This window comes from Nerophis ophidion, linkage group LG11, assembly GCF_033978795.1.
Source record: "Nerophis ophidion isolate RoL-2023_Sa linkage group LG11, RoL_Noph_v1.0, whole genome shotgun sequence".
Classification (NCBI taxonomy): domain Eukaryota; kingdom Metazoa; phylum Chordata; class Actinopteri; order Syngnathiformes; family Syngnathidae; genus Nerophis; species Nerophis ophidion.
The window spans coordinates 22,925,081-22,938,783 of record NC_084621.1 but is presented as its reverse complement, the minus strand read 5'-3'; the positions used below and the strand labels follow the sequence as shown (position 1 = coordinate 22,938,783).

The 13,703-nt window shown below is 38.0% G+C and overlaps 1 protein-coding gene across 4 annotated transcripts in view; it reads left to right on the top strand.

Annotated features, from left to right (window-relative positions):
• Positions 1 to 1,238: 1,238 nt before the first annotated feature.
• The window catches only part of LOC133561824 (myocyte-specific enhancer factor 2D homolog), a 57,208-nt gene continuing 44,743 nt past the window's right edge, over positions 1,239 to 13,703 (top strand). Inside the window, exons 1-3 of one of the 4 annotated variants that reach the window (XM_061915407.1) lie at positions 1,239 to 1,394; positions 7,708 to 7,939; positions 11,492 to 11,548. In XM_061915407.1, the coding sequence (XP_061771391.1) occupies positions 7,735 to 7,939; positions 11,492 to 11,548 (262 nt within the window). In that variant the 5' untranslated portion in view covers positions 1,239 to 1,394; positions 7,708 to 7,734. The other 3 variants (XM_061915406.1, XM_061915405.1, XM_061915404.1) reach the window with 3 other exon arrangements.

Below are 13,703 nucleotides of genomic sequence, written 5' to 3'. Positions count from 1 at the left end.
TCACAACCTGACATTGAATCAACGTTGTCAAAAAGTATGTTGTTTAAACATTATTTTTGAGTTGCCAACTATAGGTTGGAAAATGACCAAAATTCAATGGTCATATCAATGTCACAACCTGACATTGAATGAACGTTGTCAAAAAGCATGTTGTTTCAGCATTATTTTTGAGTTGCTGAATATAGGTTGGAAAATGACCAAAATTCAATGGTCATATCAACGTCACAACCTGACATCGAATCAACGTTGTCAAAAAGCATGTTGTTTCAGCGTTGTATTTGTGTTGTAGAATATTGGTTGGGAAATTACCAAATTTTAATGGTCAAATCAATGTCACAACCTGACATTGAATGAAGGTTGTCAAAAATAATGTTTTTTCAACGTCATTCTTGAGTTGCCGAATATAGGTTGGAAAGTGACCGAAATTCAATGGCCATATCAACGTCACAACCTGACATTGAATGAAGGTTGTCAAAAAGTATGTTGTTTCAACGTTATTTTTGAGTTGCCGACTATAGGTTGGAAAATGACCAAAATTCAATGGTCATATCAATGTCACAGCCTGACATTGAACAAACGTTGTCAAAAAGCATATTGTTTCAACGTTATTTTTCAGTTGTAGAATATTGGTTGGGAAATGACCACATTTCAATGGTCAAATCAAATAAAAGTAAGGTTTCTCAGTTGGAAAATTAAGTTTCTTGTCTTTGCATTCTATTCAATTGAATATAAGTGTAAATATTGACCGTCTGTGTTAGTTTTGGATTATTTTGGGTGGGAAATGACTGTCCCATCACTTCTATTCTGCTATTTTACTGCAAATTTCCGACTTTGTGGAATATCTTTGGTCTCGTTTGGAGTCGTGATCATTTCTACTCTGCAAGGTGGCTGCTTTTATAATCCCTTGATTGGTTGATTTATTGATTGATTGATTGATTGATTGATTGATTGATTGATTGAGAATTTTATTAGTAGATTGCACAGTACAGTACATATTCCGTACAATTGACCACTAAATGGTAACACCCCAATAAGTTTTTCAACTTGTTTAAGGGGGCGATTGCACGAATGAGAGGCCTGTGGATCGTTTTAAATCTTGGCGTTTTGGTTGTCGTTTATATGGAATGGCGGGTCCATGGTACCGTGTCCCGGTCGGGGACGGGTTCGCCACACGTGTGAGGCGCCGGTGCTTGTTGATAAAAAGTCCTCGTCCCAGCAAATGTGTGTAAAATGTGCTTCCTCCTCTCTGACTGCCTCAGACGTTGCGAAAGAAAGGCTTTAACGGCTGCAACAGCCCCGAGCCCGACGGCGACGACTCCATCGACCAAAGTCCGTTAAACGACGACAAGTACCGCAAGACCGAGGACCTGGACAGCCTCTTCAAGCGCTACGGCGTGAGTACCGTCACACTCTTGTCACCTTGTCTAACCCCGCCTCTCTTCTTCTTCTTCTTCTCCTTCTTCTTCTTCTTCTTCTATCCACCTCTTCCTCCTCCTCCTCCCCTCTTCTTCTGTTGCCGGGGCAATGAAGGCTCTGAACAAGAAAGAGCACCGGGACTCTGAGAGCCCGGACCCCGAGGAGCCCTTCTCCCTCACGCCCCGCACTGAGGAGAAATACAAAAAAATTGACGAGGAGTTTGATAAAATGATGCAGAACTATAGGCTGTCAGTGAGTACCGCCATGCCTCTGTGTCACCCCGCCCCTTACCCCCGCCCCTCCTCTTCATGCTGCCTTCCGCCGCTGACCGGGTTTCCGGCGGGGGGTTTTCGGACTGCCGAGGGCGGCTGCTGACTACTCACAGAGCACTGGCATTCACCATCCTCACCCCCCCCCGTCCTGGTCCACGTAACCCCTCACCCGGCACATCACCCCGCTAACGGTGTGTGACTGACACCCCCGCAGCGGTCCTCTCTTTATGAACTTACTCTTATTATCCCCCCCGAGTACGGCGGGACCCCCCAAGCCTTTTTGAACGCAGCCATCAGCCAAGTCTTGGCGTGTGCACCAAGTCCAGGAAGGGTGCGGGTCTATGGCCCAACCAACGTTTCGATTGCGATTCCCGGGGTGACGATTTGATTCAGAATCGATTCTTATTTAAACGCAATTCTCGATTCAAACCGATTTTCACAAAGTATTCTTTGGTATATAATAATCATTACGAAGCATTTTTTTTTAATCAGGTTATAGGTTAGAAAAGCTCCTACCGGTTGCATGGCGATAACCTAAAAAGAATAGAATAGAAGAAGGGACTTTATTGTCATTATATTTGCATATAACGAGATTAAGGACAACCGAAAATGGATGGATGGATTGATGGGTATTCTTATTTTGAATTTTTGTCTTTAAAATATGTATTTTGTTTGCTATTTTTGTAAAAAAATAAAAAATAAAAACATTTAAAATAATAAGGTTGGATCAATATTGCGATTCAGATCAACATCGGTTTTTAGGGAGTTTTTTTTGTGCACCCTTAAAATCCACTTTACCTTTTTTTTAAACATGTCATTGTAAATCAGGGGTCAGCAGCCCAAAATGTTGAAAGAGCCATATTGGACCAAAAATTAAAAAAAAAAAAAAAAAAAATCTGTATATACCGGTAGTGTGAGTTTTTGTAAAAAAAACTGTCATTGTTCCAAAAATAATAATGCATCAAACTCAATATGCATTTTTGTTGTTGTTTTTTTCCATTATAAACTTATTTTAATTTTATTTATTTTTTAAACAAAAATGAGCATAAAACATTTTAAAAAAAACATTATGAATATATAAAAATGCTGCATCTATAAATAGGTTGAAAGCTGCTAAAGAATGTAAAGTGTTAAACGTTTATAAAAATAACAATATATGACCTACTTATAACACTTTCTTGACTGCATCCCTTTTTTTCAGCTTAGAAGGTACTTTATAAGGTGTGAGTTTTTTGGGGGGGAAAACTGTCATTGTTCCAAAAATAATAATACATCAAACTCAATATGCGATTTTTCTTTTTTTTTTTCTTTCCCCCCTTAATAAACTTTTTTTATTTATTTAAAAATGTTGCATCTATGCATAGGTTGAAAGCTGCTGAAGAATTTAAAGCATTAAAAGTAATATATATATATATATATATATATATATATATATATATATATATATATATATATATATATATATGCTAAATTTTTATAAATCCACTATCCATAATGTTTTTTTTTTTAGGTTTTATGCTTATTTAAAAAAAAAAGTTTATACATATATATATATATATATATATATATATATATATAGACTTAGACAAACTTTAATGATCCACAAGGGAAATATATGACTTACTTATAAGACTTCTTTGAGTTTAGGAGGATTAAAACCTTTTAAGGCCCAAGCTGTACGTTTACATGCTTTTTTTTTTTTTCTTTTTGCTATTTGGGCTTATTGGACCCTAATTAGTATAAAAACTAGGAATCATCTTTTGATATGATGTACTTAGTCCATAAGTACGTGTACTTCATGAGTAGAGACATGCTAATTCTTATTTGTACACCTTTCCCCCCAAATTCCATTGTATGTTATACTCCTCTGACACCACCAGATGGCAGTATAAGTGTCCACATAAGTGGCCATTAGACCTTAATTCAATAATGTACACAATTATGGAAATAAAATCTAAAAAGGTGCTGTCCACGCATGAGGCCAACTAAAGCCTTTAGAGTTAAAGCCATTTTAAAAGTAACCATCAGGTGTGAGAGTGATAAACATCATCCTCCGCTGTCACACGGGTTGTCATGGCAACTGAAGAGCAAACCTTTATTGTTCAAACAAACACCTCGGGTTTACGCCCTCCAGCCGGCAATTTGTAACTCGCAAAGCACAATCCACGGACCAGGCGTGCGGTTGTCGTGGCGATGTTGCCGACCAGACGCGCTTCGGGACGTGACCCGCCTCCGCCACCTCCTGTCAGGACGGTGCTGCCGCGATGCATGTCTCTCCGTATTGCCATCGACGTCGTTTTTTTAACGAGCGCCGCTCAATTTACGAGCCGGCTTCCCATTGGCCATCATCGCTCACATTGAGTGCTTTTATTCCGACATTCAGGTCTGTGGTCTTCTACCTCAGAGGAGTGACCTCAGACAATGCAGTCCAGGGGGCCACTTGCGGCCTGCTGCTAAATTTTCATTGACTCACAACACGTTTCAAAGGCAATGATGAAAAAAATGTCTGAGAACCGATGTATATGACTTTTAGGAACACTCATGCAAGACCTCACAATAATGTCTGACTGCTAAACACGTTATGACAGACCGCCCTAAAAAATTAAATGTAATTGGATTTTTTTTTTTTACAGAACGAGACACCCAGAAATGTTATGTATAAATGTATTTATTTATGTATGTATGATGTATGTTATTTATTTATGTATGTATATATGTATGTAAGTATAGATGTATCTTATGTGTAGATGTATGTTATGTATACTGTAGATGTATGTATTTATGTATGAATGTTTTGTATGTATGTATGTATAGATGTGTGTATGTATAGATGTATGCTATGTATAGATGTATGGTATGTATAAATGTATGTATGTATATATGTATGTTATGTATAGATATTTGTATGTATAAATGTATGTTATATATATGTATGTATAGAGATGTATGTTATGTATAAATGTATGTATGTATATATGTATGTTAAGTATAGATTTATGTATGTATAAATGTATGTTATGTATAGATGTATGTATAGAGATGTATGTTATGTATAGATGTATGTTGTGTATAACTGTATGTATGTATATATGTATGTTATGTATAGATGTATGTATGTATAAATGTATGTTATGTATAAATATATGTTATGTATAGATGTATATATAGAGATGTATGTTATGTATAGATGTATGTTGTGTACAAATGTATGTATGTATATATATATGTTATGTATAGATGTATGTATAACTGTATGAGATGTATGTTGTGTATAAATGTATGTATGTATATATGTATGTTATGTATAAATGTATGTGTGATGTATAAATGTATGTATGTATGTATAGATGTATGTTATGTATAGAATTACGTTATGCATGAATGTATGTATGTAAATATGTATGATATGTGTAGATATATGGTATGTATAAATGTATGTATGTATAGATGTATGTTTTGTATAAAAGTATGTATGTATAGATGTATGTTATGTATAGATGTATGTATTTGTGTATGTATAGATGTATGTGATGTATAGATGTATGTATGTATCGATGTATGTTAAGTATAGATGTATGTATTTATGTAAGTATACATGTATGTTCTGTATAGATGCATGTATGTGTAAATGTATGTTATGTATAGATGTATGTACTGTATGTATAGATGTATGTTATGCATAAATCTATGTATGTATAGATGTATGTTGTGTATATATGTATGTATAGATGCATGTATGTATAGATGTATGTTATCTATATGTATGTGTATAGATATATGTAAGTATACATGTATGTTATGTATAGATGTATTTGTGTAAATGTATGTACTGTATGTATAGATGTACGTATAGATATATGTATGTATTTATGTATGTATAGATGTATGTAAATATAGATGTATATGTATATATGTATGTATAGATGTAAATTGTGTATATATGTATTTATAGATGCATATATGTATGTATGTTATGTTATGTATGTACTGTATGTATAGAGATGTATGTTATGTATTTATGTACAGTATGTATCAATGTATGTTATGTATAGATGTATATATGTATAGATGTAATTATGTATGTATGTTAGGTATAGATGTATGTATTTATGTATGTATAGATATTTGTTATGTATAAATGAATTTATGTATGTATAGATAGGTATTTGGGTTCTGTTTATTAGAACTTTGTCCTGCTAATTCTTCGTAGGTTTGAAAGACGGTGAATAGAAAATTAATTTTGATAACAGTTTCATTTCATTCAAGACCGCAGGTCAAATAAAAGTGAAAAACAACTTTAAAATGTTCTTAACCACCAAATGTAAACACAAGATAACGCACTTAACCTTGCAACTTCATATTTATCAACCTTTAACCTTCTTAGCATCATTTTACTGACTTTTTACAGGTGTTGTCACAAAAATTCCAAGGGCAGCATCAAATGTACTTAAAAAGAAATATGTGTTTCCTCGGTAATGATGGACTTTTAATGAAGCTCGTGAACAAACTCATCAAAAGGTCGTGGTTTAGTTTGATAGAGGAGCTTCTCCCTCAAACTTTACTCTCTTCTGCTGCGCCGGCGTCCTCCCGGGAACTGAAGTGGGTTCCGTGCAGGCAATACCAGAACACGCCATCATATTGGCCCACATTCTTTATATAGAAGTCCTGCTTTTACTGGCGCCACGCCGACAACTGGGTCACGGAGCGGGACAGCCCGAAAGGTCCTTGGCCCTCGGTCTACTTTTTTCGAATGCAAGAGTTAGATGGTTCCATCTGGTGGATGGAAACGTGCACGCTGCGAAAAGGCACCAAAGTCCCCTTTTAAAAGTGGAACCTGGCATGTGTGTGAAAGGAGACCAGGGATTATTGGCCCTCCGCTAAATCACTTTGCATGCCAAAGTGTGTGTGTGTGTGTGTGTGTGTGTGTGTGTGTGTGTGTGTGTGTGTGTGTGTGTGTGTGTGTGTGTGTGTGTGTGTGTGTGTGTTGTTTGTTGTCGGAAGAGTTAATTTCCAAAGCTCCTTCCCCAGCCCCAAAATAAATCACATTGTCACTGGAAGTGAGACCTACTAACTGCTCAATTATCATTTCTTAGTAAGTCACTTATTTGTTAGTATGATGATGCTCCGATCTTAATTTGGTATAAAACTCTAAGCTATGTAGCATTAGCATTACCATGTAAGATGTAGCATTAGTAGTAGGACGTAGCATTAGCATGTAAGTTGTAGAATTAGACGTAGTATGTATTATTAGCATGTAAGTTGTAGCATTAGCATGTAAGTTGTAGAATTAGAAGTAGGATGTAGCATTAGCATGTAAGTTGTAGAATTAGACGTAGTATGTATTATTAGCATGTAAGTTGTAGAATTAGAAGTAGGATGTATCATTAGCATGTTTGATGTAGCATTAGCATGTAAGTTGTAGAATTAGACATAGTATGTATTATTAGCATGTAAATTGTAGGATTAGCATGTAAGTTGTAGAATTAGAAGTAGGATGTAGCATTAGCATGTTTGATGTAGCATTAGCATGTAAGTTGTAGAATTAGACGTAGTATGTATTATTAGCATGTAAGTTGTAGAATTAGAAGTAGGATGTAGCATTAGCATGTGGGATGTAGCATTAGCATGTAAGTTGTACAATTAGAAGTAGGATGTAGCATTAGCAGTAGGACTTAGCAATAGCAGTAGGGTGTGGCTTTAGAGGCGGGATATTAGGTTAGCATGTAGCATTAGTGTTAGCAGGTGGATGAAGTGAAGAGCTAGCCATTACTTGACTGAATAAAGGTGAGGCATGTAGCATGAGCAGGTGGGCGGGGCTAGATTACATCACTCAGGTGTGACAAAACTCTTCCTGTTTGGGTTTTTGGTGTGACAGTTCCCCCCCAGGCTTTGTTTGCTCTGCCGCTGCTCAGCTAACTCACACCCGTCTCTGACTCAAAAATGTTTGTGTTTCATTTCCGAGAAAGCATCCTCTAAGCTCCGCCCCCTCTCTGTCTTCTTCCTTCTTTGTCCCGCCCAGTCTGCCCTCCCGCAGCCCACCTTCTCCATGCCCGTGACCGTGCCCGTGTCCAACCAGAGCGCCCCGCCGCCCGCCGCCCTCCAGTTCAGCAACAGCCCGGGTGGCGCCCTGGTCAGCACCGCCTCCTACGTCACCTCCGCCCTCACAGACCCCCGCCTCCTGTCGCCGCAGCAACCGGCCCTGCAGAGGAACGCCGTCTCCCCAGGACTACCACAGCGACCCGCCAGCGCAGGTAACATTTCCTTCGCCTTCAACTTCCCCACTTTTTTTAACTCGCTGACAGCTTTCGACTCGTTTGGTGACGAGGTCGGCGCGCGTGGAAACATCCGCCGTAGCGTCGACATCACAAAAGCCTCTCTTCAAAAAAGAGCGGCGTGCTGTGAAGTGACACCCACATGCTTTGATTGACAGCTCCTCTTTCTGGAGACAAAACCACTTCCATCACCTAAAAAAAAAAAATGTTTTTGAATCCCTCGCTTGTTTACTGCCGTCACGTCACGTTTCCACGGCCACTTCATTAGGTACACCTTCAAAGCCAGCCTGCCGATGTTGACTTTGATTGACAGCCGGCTATTTGTTTATCTGTTATTTTGTTTGCTAAATATTTTTGTTATTCTGTAAACGCTTCAATATACACCCCGGAATCTAATATTTAATTACTGCACGCGTACTACAGGTGCAATCAAAGTTGCAAGTTGAAGAGTGTAGATGACAGTAGGGTGTGCTGTTTTGGATTTTTGTTGCGCCCCAGAAAGTGTTAACGCTGTAAGTGTTGTACTTACTAAGCAATTACAGTTACTATTACAGTCGCAAGTCCAAGAGGGTAGGTGGCAGTAGTGTATAGTTTGGGGTGTGCTGATTTGTTTTCGTTGTGCCCCAGAAAGTGTTACCACTGCAAGTATTGCACTTATTAAACGGCAGCTGTTTGACTCTAACCCGCATCTTAGTTGTAGTTTTCATCAACAATTTGGGAGGTGTTGAAACGCCTTGTAAAGTTGCTAATGCTAACCAGTAGCATGTCAATCGTAAAGCCAATGTACCTTAGCAACAAGCTATTTTTTAATAAAATAACGTTTTTTTTGTGTGCAAAATTTGCAAATGAGCTAAGATAATAACTACTGTCTAGTTGTTACATCTTGTTTCAATATCTCATTTACAGTAAGATTAAGATGCAATTACAGTTGCAAGTCCAAGAGGGTAGATGACAGTAGTGTGTAGTTGAGGGTGTGCTGTTTTGGATTTTTGTAGCGCTCCAGAAAGTGTTAACGCTTTAAGTGTTGTACTTACTAAGCAATTACAATTGCTATTACAGTTGCAAGTCCAAGAGGGTAGGTGGCAGTAGTGTATAGTTTGGGGTGTGCTGTTTTGTTTTCGTTGCGCCCCAGAAAATGTTACCACTGCAAGTACTGCACTTATTAAACGGCAGATGTTTGACTCTAACCTGCATCTTTGTTGTAGTTTTCAGCAACAATTTGGGAGGTGTTGAAACACCTTGTAAAGTTGCTAATACTAATCAGTAGCATGTCAATCGTAAAGCAAATGTATCCTAGCATCAAGCTATTTTTTAATAAAATAAAAAATGTTTGTGTGCAAAATTTGCAAATGAGCTAAGATAATAACTACTGTCTAGTTGTCACATCTTGTTTCAATATCTCATTTACAGTAAGATTAAGATGCAATTACAGTTGCAAGTCCAAGAGGGTAGATGACAGTAGTGTGTAGTTGAGGGTGTGCTGTTTTGGATTTTGTGGCGCCCCAGAAAGTGTTAACGCTGTAAGTGTTGTACTTACTAAGCAATTACAATTGCTATCACAGTTGCAAGTCCAAGAGGGTAGGTGGCAGTAGTGTATAGTTTAGGGTGTGCTGTTTTGTTTTTGTTGCGCCCCAGAAAGTGTTACCTCTACAAGTATTGCACTTATTAAACGACAGCTGTTTGACTCCAACCCGCGTCTTTGTTGTAGTTTTCATCAACAATTTGGGAGGTGTTGAAACACCTTGTAAAGTTGTTAATGCTAATCAGTAGCATGTCAATCGTAAAGCCAATGTATCTTAGCATTAAGCTATTTTTTAATAAAATATCTTTTTTGTGTGTGCAAAATTTGCAAATGAGCTAAGATAATAACTACTCTCTAGTTGTCACATCTTGTTTCAATATCTCATTTACAGTAAGATTAAGATGCAATTACAGTTGCAAGTCCAAGAGGGTAGATGATAGTAGTGTGTAGTTGAGGGTGTGCTATTATGGTTTTTGTTGTGCCCCAGAAAGTGTTAACTCTGTAAGTGTTGTACTTACTAAGCAATTACAGTTGCTATTACAGTTGCAAGTCCAAGAGTGTAGGTGGCAGTAGTGTATAGTTTGGGGTGTGCTGTTTTGTTTTCGTTGCGCCCCAGAAAGTGTTACCACTGCAAGTATTGCACTTATTAAACAGCAGCTGTTTGACTCCAACCCACATCTTAGTTGTAGTTTTCATCAACAATTTGGGAGGTGTTGAAACGCCTTGTAAAGTTGCTAATGCTAATCAGTAGCATGTCAATAGTAAAGCCAATGTATCTTAGCATCAAGCTATTTTTTAATAAAATAACTTTTTTGTGTGCGCAAAATTTGCAAATGAGCTAAGATAATAACTACTGTCTAGTTGTCACATCTTGTTTCAATATCTTATTTACAGTAAGATTAAGATGCAATTACAGTTGCAAGTCCAAGTGGGTAGATGATAGTAGTGTGTAGTTGAGGGTGTGCTATTATGGTTTTTGTTGTGCCCCAGAAAGTATTAACACTGTAAGTGTTGTACTTACTAAGCAAATACAGTTGCCATTACAGTTGCAAGTCCAAGAGGATAGATGGCAGTAGTGTATAGTTGAGGGTGTGCTGTTTTGGTTTTTGCTGCGCCCCAGAAAGTGTTAACACTGTAAGTGTTGTACTTATTAAGCAGCAGCTGTTTGACGGTAACGCGCGCCTTAGTAGTAGTTTTTATCAACAAGTTGGGAGGTGTGGAAACGCCAAGGAAAGTCGCTAATGCTAATTAGTAGCATGTCAACGGCAAAGCCATTGTATCTTAGCATCAAGCTATTCTATAATAAAATGTCTTTTTTGCAAAATTTGCAAATGAGATAAGATCATGACTACTGTCTAGTTGTCATATCTTGTTTCAATATCGCATTTACAGTAACATTAAGATGCAATTACAGTTGCAAGTCCAAGAGGGTAGATGGCAGTAGTGTGTAGTTTATTGTGTGAAGTCTTTTTTTTGCGCCCCAGAAAGTGTTAACACTGCAAGTATTGCACTTATTAAAGCAGCAGCTGTTTGATTGTAACGTGCATTTTATTAGCAGTTTTCATTATTAAATTCGAAGGTGTTGAGATCGCCATGTAAAGTTACTAATGCTAATCAGTAGCATGTCAAGGGTAAACCCAATGTATCTTAGCATAAAGCTATTTTATAATAAAATTCCTTTTTTTTTTTTGTGATGAAGAGCGGTGGGAAACATTATAAAGAACAGTAAATAAACACACAATAATGCGTCATGCCCTTTTTTGGAGAGCCTCTTACCCCACGTGTACCTAATGAAGCGGCCATCGAGTGCACTTAAGGCGTCGTTCAATCAGTGATTATCGTGCGGATGAAAATTTTGTGCGGTTTAACATTCAGCCCGTCTAATTGCCATTCGAGCGCCGGACCGGAGCACTTTATTCAAGCACACTTGATTTAGGTGATTAAAAAATGTGCGGCTGAGTAGTGCTCCTCGCGCTCGCCATGTTCACGGCGTCTCTCCTCCTCCCCAGGTGCTCTCCTTGGAGGAGATCTGGGAAACTCCAACGGGGCGTGTCCTAGTCCAGTCCGTAAGTAAAGTGCCTCTATCTCTCTCACACGCACACACACACACACACTCGTAGACACATGTATACACACGCACACACACACACACACACACACGTACACCTGTTGACAGGCGACAGCTGAGGGTCACACAGTCCAGAGGACAGAATGTGACAGAGGGACAAGAGTGGGGGTGTAGTTTGATTTGTAAAAAAAAAGTCAACTTTGCTTGGAAGTTGTTGTTTTGGAGTGTCAGCGAACTGATGTTTGTCGGTATCATCTGTTTTTTTTCTTCTTAAGTGCTCATGGAAACACACTCGAGACATCGGAATCAAGACAAAATGACAGCAGTTTGATCCAATTATCCATTTCCAACACATTTATGTTAGTATCGCGTTAGTATTAGGTGAGTATTGGAGGTGTCTTAAAAAAATAAAATTTTAGAGTGAAGTGCGATTCTTAATAATTTAAAAAAATTAAAAAATATGTTTTCTATACATATACACACATATATATACACTTATTTATATATTTGTATATATATATACATATACATATATATATAGATGTATATATACATACACATCTATATATACATATATATATGTGTGTGTGTGTATCTATATATGTGTGTGTATATATATATATATATATGTATGTATACTGTATATGTATATATACAAACCCCGTTTCCATATGAGTTGGGAAATTTTGTTAGATGTAAATATAAACAGAATACAATGATTTGCAAATCCTTTTCAACCCATATTCAATTGAATGCACTACAAAGACAACATATTTGATGTTCAAACTCATAAACCTTATTTTATTTTTTTGCAAATAATAATAATTAACTTAGAATTTCATGGCTGCAACACGTTCCTAAGTAGTTGGGAAAGGGAATGTTCACCACTGTGTTACATCACCTTTCTTTCAACAACACTCAAACGTTTGGGAACTGAGGAAACTAATTGTTGAAGCTTTGAAAGTGGAATTCTTTCCCATTCTTGTTTTATGTAGAGCTTCAGTCGTTCAACTGTCCGGGGTCTCCGCTGTCGTGTTTTACGCTTCATAATGCGCCACACATTTTTGATGGGAGACAGGTCTGGACTGCTGGCGGGCCTGTAAAGTACCCGCACTCTTTTTTTATGAAGCCACGCTGTTGTAGCACGTGCTGAATGTGGTTTGGTATTGTGTTGCTGAAATAAGCAGGGGCGCCCTTGAAAAAGACGGCGCATAGATGGCAGCATATGTTTTTCCAAAACCTGTATGTACCTTTCAGCATTAATGGTGCCTTCACAGATGTGTAAGTTACCCATGCCTTGGGCACTAATGCACCCCCATACCATCACGGATGCTGGCTTTTGAACTTTGCGTCGATAACGTTCGCTTCCCCTTTGGTCCGGATGACACGATGTTGAATATATCCGAAAACAATTTGTAATGTGGACTCGTCAGACCACATAACACTTTTCCACTTTGCATCAGCCCATCTTAGATGAACTCGGGCCCAGAGAAGCCTGCGGCGTTTCTGGATGTTGTTGATAAATGGCTTTCGCTTTGCATAGTAGAGCTTTAACTTGCACTTACAGATATAACGACAAACTGTATTCAGTGGCAGTGGGTTTTTTTAAGTGTTCCTGAGCCCATGTGGTGATATCCTTTAGAGATTGATGTCGGTTTTTGATACAGTGCCGTTTAAGGGATCGAAGGTCACGGTCATTCAATGTTGGTTTCTGGCCATGCCGCTTACGTGGAGTGATTTCTCCAGACTCTGTGACCCTTTTGATGATTTTATGGACCGTAGATGTTGAAATCTCTAAATTTCTTGCAATTGCACTTTGAGAAACCTTGTTCTTAAACTGTTTGACTATTTGCTCACGCAGTTCTGGGTGTACCTCGCCCCATGCTTTGTTGTGAAAGACTGAGCATTTTTTGAGAAGCAGTTTTTCTACCCAATCATGGCACCCACCTGTTCCCAATTAGCCTGCACACCTGTGGGATGTTCCAAATAAGTGTTTGATGAGTATTCCTCAACTTTATCAATATTTATTGCCACCTTTCCCAACTTCTTTGTCACGTGTTGCTGGCATCAAATTCTAAAGTTAAAGATTATTTGCAAAAAAAAAAAAATGTTTATTACTACGCGCCCGTGAATCATTTTTGGTGGTGTGTGTG